This window comes from Aotus nancymaae, unplaced genomic scaffold, assembly GCF_030222135.1.
Source record: "Aotus nancymaae isolate 86718 unplaced genomic scaffold, 86718_ANA_hifiasm-v0.15.2.pri h1tg000049l, whole genome shotgun sequence".
Taxonomy (NCBI): Eukaryota; Metazoa; Chordata; class Mammalia; order Primates; family Aotidae; genus Aotus; species Aotus nancymaae.
In genome coordinates, this window is record NW_026988463.1 from 842,905 (window position 1) to 855,939 (window position 13,035).

At 61.5% G+C, this 13,035-nt stretch overlaps 1 protein-coding gene across 2 annotated transcripts in view; it reads right to left on the reverse strand.

Annotated features, from left to right (window-relative positions):
* The window catches only part of LMF1 (lipase maturation factor 1), a 73,664-nt gene that overhangs the window by 15,932 nt on the left and 44,697 nt on the right, over positions 1-13,035 (reverse strand). For both annotated transcript variants that reach the window (XM_064362859.1, XM_064362858.1), the window contains exon 3: positions 8,609-8,776. In XM_064362859.1, the coding sequence (XP_064218929.1) occupies positions 8,609-8,776 (168 nt within the window). The remainder of the gene's footprint in view (positions 1-8,608; positions 8,777-13,035) is intronic.

Sequence of the window (13,035 nt, forward strand, 5' to 3'; positions counted from 1 at the left end):
GCCCCCCAGTGGCTGGTGGGGCCCAGCACGGGGTGTAGGGGCACGGGAACTTCCGGAACCAGGCGGTGGTTGTGGCACACTCTGAACGCACTGGATACCTCCGAGTTCACTTCAAAAGCGGGAACTTCCCGTCATCTGTGTTGTTTCATCACAGCTAAAACAGAGCTCAGGGCCCGGGACAGAGCCTCAGCAAGCTGGCCTGCCTGTGGGGCGGCCAGGGCAGGGAGCCCCTGTGAACAGCAGGCGCCTTGGAGGCTTCAGGCCTGAACTTACCCGCCCCGCCTCCCACCCTGGCGGCCCTGGTGGAAGCTGACAGCTCCCGTGGGGTGCTGGCTGGGCGGTCACTGCTCACGTGTGCCTCTCCAGGCAGGCAGTGGCCCCGGGGCCGTGCAGAACCCTCCGGAACAGCTGCGTAAACTGCGTGGGAGGAGGGAGGCTGCTCATGTCTCAACCCCCCAAAGGAAGGAACACGGGAACACATGGAACCAGAACGGGCTCCAGGGAGGGGGCGCTCAGAGGCGGCCCTGGGTCTCGGGGTGCTCGGCTGGCACGGCCGAGGGCACGGCCCCAGGCAGGGGGCTGCAATGTTAGCGCAGGTCACAGCCCCACAGCACGTGCCCCAAACACCCTTTGGCCTCTATGCCTGTGGGGGCAAAGGCCCTAGTCCAAGGCCCCACCCTGCCTGTGAGGGGCAGGACACATCGCAGCCAGGACAGCTGGCCGATCAGCCTCTCCTCCTCGGGGGACGCCAGGCCAGGCTGCAGAGCCACGGCCCCGGCTGCTTCCACCTCGTCCTGGAGAGGAGAACATGGCCTGATCTCCGAGGCCCAGCTCTGTCCCCTCCCCGCCCTGTGTCCCCACTGTCCACCACCCACCCACCCACCAGGCAGCGGGCTCCAAAACCAGGCTGGCACCGGGGGGACCCGCAGCCCGGCCATCACGCCTGGGCGGGTCCCTGTCTGCCTGCACCGGGGCTGTCAGTCCAGTTCTCGTCCCAGCCCCGGGCCAGGTTCCTGCATGCTGAGGCACAGGGACGTTTTTGAGGCCTCTGGTTCAGCGGTCCCCTGCCATTCCGTGTCGGGGTCGCTCAGCCTCCACTGCCCCGGACTTTCCTCCTTTACTGAAGGAGCTCAGCCCTCGCTTTTCATTAGCACCTCAGCAGCGCCAGTTTATCTGCAGAGCGGCGACGGTGGAACCGCCCGCCACAGGCTGAGGGAGGGACGGGGCGGGGTGCACGGGCTGTGGCAGCAGGAGTGGGATCCTGAGCACTCCCCACAGCCAGGCAAGCCCGGAGCCAAGCAGACCCACACTCCTGCCTGGGCTGCGTGTCCAGGGGTGTGCAGAGCAGCCTAGCAACCCGACCCGAGCCCGGCGTGGGCAGCTCTGTGTTCTCTGCAGGCCGGGGCAGGCGGGACCCTGAGGCAGCGCAGCCCACATCGGGGGTGTCGGGGGGACTCCTGGGAGTCTCCAGCCCTTCTCCAGCAGCTGGGACCCCAGGACCACATGGCTGAAGACCACTCAGGAGCCGCCCGTCCTGAGCTTAGGAATCCTGGAACAGGCCCCTCCCTGGGTGGCAGGGGGACCCGGGCTGGCACAGCCACACCTGCAGGGCCCTACCCCCACACTCAAATCTCCTCGAGCCCCGCGTGGGAAGCGCACGTGCCCAGGGGCTCTGTCCGTGGCCCTTCTGGGGCTGAGTGAAGAAATAAACCGGGCATGTGCAGACCATGGGGTGTCCTTCCACACTGAAGAGAAACGGGCAGTGGAGCTTCCGGGAGGCACAGGGAGACCCCCCCCCACCGCGGCTGCTGAGGGAAGGAAGGCAGCTGGAAAAGGCAGCACCCTGCAGGACACGGACGGTCACGGGGCCCAGGGGACTTCCAGGGCCATGAGCGACTCTGCGTGAAGCTGTGATGGGGACACATGTCATTTGTGGGAGTCCACAGAATGACGGACGCCACGCACGGCCCTCCCATCAGCAACCACGTATCAACCCTGCCCGTCGACTCTTAACAGTGTCTCAGTCCCTGAGGGCAGGAAACCGGGGACGGGGGAGGGCATAAGGGAGCCTCTGTCGTCCCCGCACGGTTTTCCTGTGAATCTAAAACTGCTAAAATAAGTCTATTGCGACGGAGCTGAACACTGGAGCGACCGCCGCAGGTGGTGGGGGGTGGGCAGAGGACCTCGGGGTCATGGTGGCAAAGATGCTGCCCACGCTGAGCCCTCCGGTAACTCACCCTGGCCAGTAACCACTGAGGAAACGGACGGTCTTCCTTCTCAATCAGAGGAGGGAAACTAACACGAAATCAAGAGTAAGATACAAAGAACGTGAGCCAGCCTGGCCCCTGACTTCCCCGTGCCCACTCCTGCTTGCTTCCTTCTGCATACACCCACGCCGGGCGGGCTGCAGCACCAGCTCACCTTCCTCTCCCTACGTAAGCAAAGACTCGCTCTCCAGCTCGCCACAGACAACCCTGCCGCTTCCCCGCTCTCTCACGTGCCCACCTTATCCAGAAAAAGTTTAAAGATTTAGTCAAGTCTAGCTTACGTTGTGTAGTCCAACCCCAGCCAATAAAAAATGACAAAAGACATCAAAAACTTTCACCCTCCTCTCTCATAACAACCAGCCATATAACAAGCATCCTCTGTGAAAAATAAATTCATTTTGCTAAAAAATCCTTTAAGTACTAATTTTCCTCACAACTCCTAGCTCTGTTTCTAACAAAGAACAAAAGGGTGTGGAAGTAAGTCCATGCATGTCATGGGGCTCTACGGGCCCGTTACTGAGAAGGACGGCCAGGCTGACCTTAACGGTGACCTCATGCCCGCTCCTCAGGAGATGCACGTCAGGGAGGACAGAGGCCCTGAGGCGGGGTGCGGTGGCGCACACCTGCAGTCACGGCCCTTTAGGAGGTCATGCAGGAGGAATGCTCTAGCCCCAGAGTTCAAAAGCAGCCTGGGCAGCACAGCAAGACGCCCAGCTCTACAAAAAATTAAAAACAGCCAGGCATGGTGGCACCTGTAGTCCTGGCTACTTGAGAGGCTGAGGTGGGCGAATCGCCTGAGGCAGTGAGCTGAGATCGTGCTACTGCACTCCGGCCTGGGCGACAAGGTGAGACCGTGTCTCTTTAAGAATAAGGACACAGGCCACGCACACTGGCTCACGCCTGTGATCCCAGCACTTTGGGAGGCCGAGGCAGGTAGATCTCGAGGTCAGGAGTTTGAGACCAGCCTGGCCAACATGATGAAACCCCTTCTCTACTAAAAATATAAAAATTAGCCGGGCATGGTGGCAGGCGCCTGCAATTCCAGCTACTCGGGAGGCTGAGGTGGGAGAATTGTTTGAGCCCGGGAGGCAGAGATTGCAGTGAGCTGAGATGGCACCACAGTGCTCCAGCCTGGGCAACAGAGGGAGACTCCGCCTGAAAACCCAAAAAAAGATTAAGGCCACAGGCCCAAAAGAGACACTCACAAATCCAGGTTCTATTATGAGAATATTATGACTTTTTTTTTTGCCAAGAAATTTGAAAACAGATGAACAAATTCCCGAGAAAATGTTCACCACAAAAACCGCCTCAATAAGTAGAAACCGTGCGTGTCCTGTGGCCTCCAAGGGGGAGCAGTCATGGAGGCCCTGGTGGCACAGGTAGCCTCACGTGTGGGCATGTCAGGTATGAGGGACAGTCACCTCTGCTTTTGTGGCTCCTGCAGATATAGGCGCAAACGTCCTGGAACTTAAGCTTGCTTCAGCATCTGCAGCTCACCATGTCACAGACTAAAGCACAAATAATCTTCTCGTGACTGATGGAGAAAAACACAACTCAACATCCATTCATGACTTAAAAAACCACAAAGCAAAACCACAAAAGAGAACTTCATAAAAGCAACCATGAAACCCACAGCTGGCATCGTGAGAGGCAGGGTGGGGGGACCCTCCCTGCTGTGGGACCCATGACCCAGGATGCCACTTGACCCCGCCACAGCTGGCACCGTGAGAGGCAGGGTGGGGGGGCCTCCCTGCTGTGGGACCCACGACCCAGGACGCCCTGGATCCCACCCAGCAGGGCAGAAAGGGATGGACGCAGGACCGGCAGAATCCCAGGATCACGCCCATGATGCCTTTTTCAGGGGACCTGCGGCCAGACGGGTTGTACCAGAGGTGAGCCGAGAAAGGCTGCGGTCACCAGCACCCCACACTTGGCAACCAAGACGAGGAAACGTAGTTCAAAGGGCACCTGTTCACAACACCAACAATAAAAGTCACCTAGGAGCTGCTGCCCCCGGACACGCGAGGAGCGTGGCCATACAGAATCCACTGAAGCATTTCAGGAGCCCCGCGTAGCCGCAGAGAGAACCGCGTGGTCCTGGATGGGAGACCCTCTGTGAGCAAGCCAGTTCTTCCCACTTAGCTTCTCAGCAACATCGCCGCCTGCCAGGGAACCTCCCCAGAAGCACCAGCACCAGCCTCCGAGCGGCCAACATGGGAAACGCTGAGGGCTTCGGGAGCTGCTCGGGGCCCAACGGCCAGAGCGAGGGGCCTTGCTAGGAAGCGGGGTCAAGAACGGCGTGGCCACCAGGACGCGTGCAACGTCCAGTAAAGCGAATGCTCACGATACAGCAGCGCCCTTGAAAACATGTCCATGGGAGGGCGAGATTGTGCCCAGCGGGCATATGCGCAGCAGGCTATGGTGAAAACCAGACACCACCACGAGTCCACAGGGACGGACCCACCGACTGCAGGACGTGCATGCGATCAAACAGGACCCAGCCGGCAACCGTGGGCACCCCCGCGTGCACCAGCAACGTGGCACGGCACCCACGCCTGTGGGCGGAGCTTTGCCCCTAGGGCCTGCGGGGCTCTGGCATGTGGCTGGAAAATTTCCTAAGTGCCGAAGCAGGAGACTGAAGCCTCAGCCAATTCTTCTTAATAGACTATAGACAAGAGAGTTTAGGAATAAGTATCATGATGAGATATTAGACTTATTGAGTATTAACTATCATGAGTGATTAGATATTAGACTTATTAACTATCATGAGTGATTATATATTAGTCCTATTGAAAATTAAGCCTTGCTTAAAGCCTTCTTGTACTTCACGCGTGATTATCCCGGAACTTCGGGTCGCCGTGGTCGGGGACTGATGGGGACGCTACGGGATGTGGCCGAGAGGCAAGAGCATGAATACCTGTGAACACCGACTGGGGCGGTCAGCAGGGCCAGCCTGTCGAAGGCCGAAGCCCAGCCCCGTCACACCCGCATCACGGCTGCTGGAGGCCGTCTAAAATCTCTGTGGCAGCACCAGTGCTGGGGAAGCACCGGCTACTCGGCAGACCTTGGAAGGGAACGCCCCTGTCCTCGGGCGAGCTGGAGAACACTCCACTCCCCGCGCTCTCGTGGAAGGGCTGAGATCGGTGCGCCCCACCGCGGCCACCTGGCGCTTACCTGTCTCTGTGTGGCGCTGTGCTGTATTCGTCACAATCTGTGTCTGCTTGCCCTCCCTGCTTCTGCAGCCGGCTCCTCTTTTGCAGACAGCAAGAAATAGCACAGTTCCGGAAGCCTTTGTTTCCACTTGACGGGTATAATGTCAAGCGCTGACGCATCCCACTGCCCTCGCTTCGGCTACGTGCAAGCCCTGGGCCCCTTTTCCTTAGACAGGTGATTTGCTTGACCCTATCGGTAACTGTGGAGGACTCACCCTACTTACCCTGCCCCCGCTGTTTCGTACCCCACAAAAGTCAGAGTGTCCAGACACTCAGTGCCACAGCCGGTCTCCACGTACTGGTGGTGGTGGACCCCTGGGCCCAACTCTTTGTCTCTTGATCTCGGTGTATTGTGTCTCTATTTCCACAGTCTTTTGTCTCTGCACCCGTAGAGAACGCCCTCTAGACCCAGGCGGGCTGGGCCCCGCGCCGGCCCCCCATAGAGAACGCCCTCTAGACCCAGGCGGGCTGGGCCCTGCGCCGGCCCCCCGTAGACAACGCCCTCTAGACCCAGGCGGGCTGGGCCCTGCGCCGGCCCCCCATAGAGAACACCTTCTAGACCCAGGCGGGCTGGGCCCCGCGCCGGCCCCCCATAGAGAACGCCCTCTAGACCCAGCCAGGCTGGGCCCCGCGCTGGCAGGCGGGCAGGTGCGTCTGCTTTCCCGAGCATGCGGAATGCCACCCTAGGGTCGTGCACTGCCCTGCACGTGTGTTACACCTCCCTCAAAACAAACGAGTGACACAGAACCATCTTTAAAATCGCAACCACATTCTCCTTGGAAATGGACAGTTGCAATGTACCATTTACAGGAAAAGTGAAGGCCGGAGATGGGCCCAGCCCTCCTGGAGGCGGCGTGGGGGTGGCCTGCCCTTCAAGATGCCCTTGATGCTGGGGGCTTGTGTGGCAGGGATGGCAGTGACCGTGGGCAAGACGGGGGTCAGGGTGCCTGAGGCTCCCGGGGCTGGGAGAGGCAGCTCCTCACCCACATCGAGACAAGTAACCTGGCCTCTCTCAGACCCCGATCCCTGGTGAACACGTGGAAGGAAAGCTGCAGAATGGAAGAATCTCAGGAGGGGATCACAGGCATGTGGGGCATCCACACGGGGCCTCGGCGCGCCTGACCCCCTCCCGCTGCGGCGTCCACACGGGGCCTCGGCGCGCCTGACCCTCTCCCGCTGCGGCGTCCACACGGGGCCTCGGCGCGCCTGACCCTCTCCCGCTGCGGCGTCCACACGGGGCCTCGGCGCGCCTGACCCTCTCCCGCTGCGGCGTCCACACGGGGCCTCGGCGCGCCTGACCCCCTCCCGCTGCGGCGTCCACACGGGGCCTCGGCGCGCCTGACCCCCTCCCGCTGCGGCGTCCACACGGGGCCTCGGCGTGCCTGACCCCCTCCTGCTGCGGTGTCCACACGGGGCCTCGGCGCGCCTGACCCTCTCCCGCTGCGGTGTCCACACGGGGCCTCGGCGTGCCTGACCCCCTCCCGCTGCGGTGTCCACACGGGGCCTCGGCGCGCCTGACCCCCTCCCGCTGCGGCGTCCACACGGGGCCTCGGCGCGCCTGACCCCCTCCCGCTGCGGCGTCCACACGGGGCCTCGGTGCGCCTGACCCTCTCCCGCTGCGGCGTCCACACGGGGCCTCGGCGCGCCTGACCCCCTCCCGCTGCGGCGTCCACACGGGGCCTCGGCGCGCCTGACCCTCTCCCGCTGCGGTGTCCACACGGGGCCTCGGCGCGCCTGACCCCCTCCCGCTGCGGCGTCCACACATGGCCTCGGCGCGCCTGACCCCCTCCCGCTGCGGCGTCCACACGGGGCCTCGGCGCGCCTGACCCCGTCCCGCTGCGCCGTCCACACGGGGCCTCGGCGCGCCTGACCCCCTCCCGCTGCGGCGTCCACACGGGGCCTCGGCGCGCCTGACCCTCTCCCGCTGCGGCGTCCACACGGGGCCTCGGCGCGCCTGACCCTCTCCCGCTGCGGCGTCCACACGGGGCCTCGGCGCGCCTGACCCTCTCCCGCTGCGGCGTCCACACGGGGCCTCGGCGCGCCTGACCCCCTCCCGCTGCGGTGTCCACACGGGGCCTCGGCGCGCCTGACCCCCTCCCGCTGCGGCGTCCACACATGGCCTCGGCGCGCCTGACCCTCTCCCGCTGCGGCGTCCACACGGGGCCTCGGCGCGCCTGACCCCCTCCCACTGCGGCGTCCACACGGGGCCTCGGCGCGCCTGACCCCCTCCCGCTGCGGCGTCCACACGGGGCCTCGGCGTGCCTGACCCTCTCCCGCTGCGGCGTCCACACGGGGCCTCGGCGCGCCTGACCCCCTCCCGCTGCGGCGTCCACACGGGGCCTCGGCGCGCCTGACCCTCTCCCGCTGCGGTGTCCACACGGGGCCTCGGCGCGCCTGACCCTCTCCCGCTGCGGTGTCCACACGGGGCCTCGGCGCGCCTGACCCCCTCCCGCTGCGGTGTCCACACATGGCCTCGGCGCGCCTGACCCCCTCCCGCTGCGGCGTCCACACGGGGCCTCGGCGCGCCTGACCCCGTCCCGCTGCGCCGTCCACATGGGGCCTCGGCGCGCCTGACCCCCTCCCGCTGCGGCGTCCACACGGGGCCTCGGCGCGCCTGACCCTCTCCCACTGCGGTGTCCACACATGGCCTCGGCGCGCCTGACCCCCTCCCGCTGCGCCGTCCACACGGGGCCTCGGCGCGCCTGACCCCCTCCCGCTGCGGCGTCCACACGGGGCCTCGGCGCGCCTGACCCCGTCCCGCTGCGGCGTCCACACGGGGCCTCGGCGCGCCTGACCCCGTCCCGCTGCGGCGTCCACACGGGGCCTCGGCGCGCCTGACCCCCTCCCGCTGCTCAGCCTAGAATGTGGCCTCTCGCAGCTGCGGGAAACGCTCTTGAGAGGAGCCAGACCTCGAAGGAAGCCTGGGAAGGAGACCGTCGGCCTCCAGCCCGGGACAGGGCGGCAGTGGGGCCCCCACAGGGGATGCGGAGGACCTGGTGAGGCCCTGACGCAAATGCAGGCTGGCGAGGACAGGCTTTCCCCCAAAGGGAGCCGGTAACCCGGCAGTCAAAAACAGAGACGAGCCAGCGCCCCCCACAGACACGGGCAGAGCGGGCGGCACAGGCTCACCTGGAACAGGATCTGCAGCACCCCGTGGGCCATGCACGCCCGCCGGCCGAGGAAGAGGAAGAAGGGCACCAGGAGCTCGATGAAGTGGTTGCTGAGTGTCTCGAAGCGGTGGAACCACCAGGGTGAGCGGTGCAGGTAGTATGCCATGGGGTTGGGCACCGGCTGTGTCTGCGGGGACAGGAGGGGCTGAGTGTGAGTCTCCCGGCGGATCCTGGGGGGCGGGGCTGGGCATGTGGGTCCCTGGCCCACTGACCCCATCCATACTGCACACAGGATCCCCCCGACCCTGCACCCACAGAGCCCACCTGCCAGGCTAAGCCAAAGGACATTCAGGGAAGGGAGTTTCTGAAGCAAGAGCAAACTGTTTATTTTTCTTAAAATCTTCACCATCTAAAAGTCAAGAAGACACAACTACTTGAATGAGAGACAACACCTTTAAACCATCTGTGCCCAAATCGAGAACACAGGCAATGGGGGAATGCACTGCCTGCTGCCCGTGGGCGGACCCCCAAGAGCTGGGGTACACAGGTGGCCTCTCACCCAGGTGACAGGCACCTGGGTGGGGACCGGCAAAAATAGGAGCCCAGCCCTGAGCCTGCCCAGCGCAGAGAGCCCAGCTCAGAGCTGTACATGCAAGACTTGGCTACGGGGACCTTGGAGCCTCCCAGGCCAAGGGACCCACACGTAGGGTCCCACGTGGCAGCACTGTCAGGAGGAAGAGTGGGAGCTTGCCCTACACCGTAATTCAGAATGATCAGGGCCGGGCGTGGTGGCTCACGCCTGTGATCGCAGCACTGTGGGAGGAGTGCCGTGGGAGATGTGCACTCTGCCTGGCTTAGCAGAGGGCCTGCCGCATGCTGCTTAGGGCTGAAGGCCTTCTCAGCACAGCCCTTGGGAGCCATGGGGCCCCACAGCCGCAGAAACCCCACTAGGGAGAACAGTGAACACACCCCTGCAGAGAGCCAGGCAGCGCTGCTGGCCCCCCGACGCCTCAGAATCTGCACCCAAGTCCTGGGACTCCCGGGGTCCAGAGAGGCTGTGACGAGGTCGGGGTTCTGGTGGCAGAGGGCACATGTGGGGCGGTGCTGGGCGGCGCTTGCTCTGGGGTGGGGGTGTGGGAAGTGCAAGAGAGGCGGCCATGTGCACACCCAGGACGGGTGTCCCAGCATGGAGCCTCGGTGGGCCCTGAGAGCCACGGGCTGTGGAGGGTCCTGAGGCCTCTGTTGGTTTGCCTGGAGGACAAAGTGTTATTTTTGTTTGCATGGAGGCTGGAAGGAAATATCATGACATGGAGCGCGGCTGTGAGCCATGGGGGTGGGGATGGCAGTGTCACACCCTGCACAGCAAGGCCAGGAGCTCCTGTGCACAGGGACACTCAGCCCACAGCCAGGAGAACTGCTGGGTCAGGGCACGGTGGGGCCGCTGGCCCAGACCTCAGGAAACAGCCCGCAAACTTCTCCCAAAAAGACGGTTTTAAGTAAGAACAACGTGAGGAAAGTGTGAAGGGGTGACTCTGTTTAGGGACTTAGAAGGCAGCAGGTCTCGGGGGAGTGCACATCCTCTGTTGGGGCTGGAGCACCCCGTAAGGGACCTGTCCTCCAGTGCCCACAGGGAAAGGCCAGAGAAGAAGCGGAAGGCCTGGTGTGCCACTTCCCTTTCAGGCTGGAAGGTGTGTGTCTGGGGATGCAGTGAGACCCACGCGGGAGGCGGCAGGCTTGGCCTGGTGCTGCGAACACGCATCTCGAGGGCAGGCCACACCCCAAGTACAAGCTCTTGCTCTGGCTTTTGGGGTGGGAGACTTTTACCTCTGCTCCCACCTTGCATGCTGGGGCTACTGATGCGTGTCCTGGGGGGAATGGGGGTCTGAGCGCGTCGCTGAGATTTGACCAGGAGGGGAGAGAAGGCTGCTTATGCTTATCAGGTTAAGTGTCCTGGGATTAAGAAGGCAGGCCCCAAGTGTTCCAGGAACAAGCCAATAACAAGGGTCCCTGAGTCCCTCCAGGTGAGCAGGGTGGTCGCAGGTATCCTGAAGGTAGTGATGGCCTGGCGTGCGGTCAGGGTGCAGAGTGAGCACGGCAGGGCACTGCTTCTGGGTCACACTACTTAACCACGGGCCTAAAGTGCCCTTGTTCCAGGGGAGTCAGGTGGCTCCAGGCAGACCCAGGGGACCTCTGTCCTGCAAGCCGATGCCCTGAAGGTCTGTGGTACATGGCCTGGTCGCAGCTGGTAGGCTGACTGTGGGGGGCTCCGTTCCCATCACGGGATCCGTTTGCAGATCACTCACAGCCCTACAACAACACACCAGCCCCAGTCACCCCAGATCACTCACACTCCTACATGAACACACCAGCCCCAGTCACCCCAGATCACTCACAGCCCTACATGAACAAACGAGCCCCAGTCACCCCAGATCACTCACACTCCTACATGAAAAAACGAACCCCAATCACCCCAGATCACTCACAGTCCTACATGAACACATGAACCCCAATCACCCCAGATCACTCACAGTCCTACATGAACACATGAACCCCAATCACCCCAGGTTACTCACAGCCCTACATCAACACACGAACCCCAATCACCCCAGATCACTCACAGCCCTACATAAACACATGAACCCCAATCACCCCAGGTCACTCACAGTCCTACATGAACACACCAGCCCCAATCACCCCAGATCACTCACAGTCCTACATGAACACACCAGCCCCAATCACCCCAGATCACTCACAGTCCTACATATACACACGAACACCAATCACCCCAGATCACTCACAGCCTTACATGAACACACCAGCCCCAATCACCCCAGATCACTCACAGTCCTACATATACACACGAACCCCAATCACCCCAGATCACTCACAGCCCTACATGAACACACCAGCCCCAATCACCCCAGATCACTCACAGTCCTACATGAACACACGAACCCCAATCACCCCAGATCACTCACAGCCCTACGTGAACACACAAACCCCAATCACCCCAGATCACTCACAGCCCTACATGAACACAGGAACCCCAATCACCCCAGATCACTCACAGCCCTACATGAACACACGAACCCCAATCACCCCAGATCACTCACAGTCCTACATGAACACACCAACCCCAGTCACCCTGGATCACTCACAGCCCTACATGAACACATGAACCCCAATCACCCCAGATCACTCACAGCCCTACATGTACAGACGAACCCCAATCACCCCAGATCACTCACAGACCTACATGAACACACGAACCCCAATCACCCCAGATCACTCACAGCCCTACATGTACAGACGAACCCCAATCACCCCAGATCACTCACAGCCCTACATGTACAGACGAACCCCAATCACCCCAGATCACTCACAGCCCTACATGAACACACGAACCGCAATCACCCCAGATCACTCACAGCCCTACATGAACACACGAACCCCAATCACCCCAGATCACTCACAGTCCTACATGTACAGACGAACCGCAATCACCCCAGATCACTCACAGCCCTACATGTACAGACGAACCCCAATCACCCCAGATCACTCACAGCCCTACATGAACACACGAACCGCAATCACCCCAGATCACTCACAGTCCTACATGAACACACGAACCCCAATCACCCCAGATCACTCACAGCCCTACGTGAACACACAAACCCCAATCACCCCAGATCACTCACAGCCCTACATGAACACACGAACCCCAATCACCCCAGATCACTCACAGCCCTACATGTACAGACGAACCCCAATCACCCCAGATCACTCACAGCCCTACATGAACACACGAACCCCAATCACCCCAGATCACTCACCCTACATGAACACACGAACCCCAATCACCCCAGATCACTCAGTCCTACATGAACACACGAACCCCAATCACCCGAGATCACTCACAGCCCTACATGAACACACGAACCCCAATCACCCCAGATCACTCACAGTCCTACATGAACACACAAACCCCAATCACCCCAGATCACTCACAGCCCTACATGAACACACCAGCCCGACACCCCAGATCACTCACAGCCCTACATGAACACATGAACCCCAATCACCCCAGATCACTCACAGTCCTACATGAACACACAAACCCCAATCACCCCAGATCACTCAGTCCTACATGAACACACGAACCCCAATCACCCTAGATCACTCACAGCCCTACATGAACACACGAACCCCAATTACCCCAGATCACTCACAGCCCTACATGAACACACGAACCCCAATCACCCCAGATCACTCACAGCCCTACATGAACACACGAACCCCAATCACCCCAGATCACTCACAGCCCTACATGAACACATGAACCCCAATCACCCCAGATCACTCACAGTCCTACATGAACACATGAACCCCAATCACCCCAGGTTACTCACAGCCCTACATCAACACACGAACCCCAATCACCCCAGA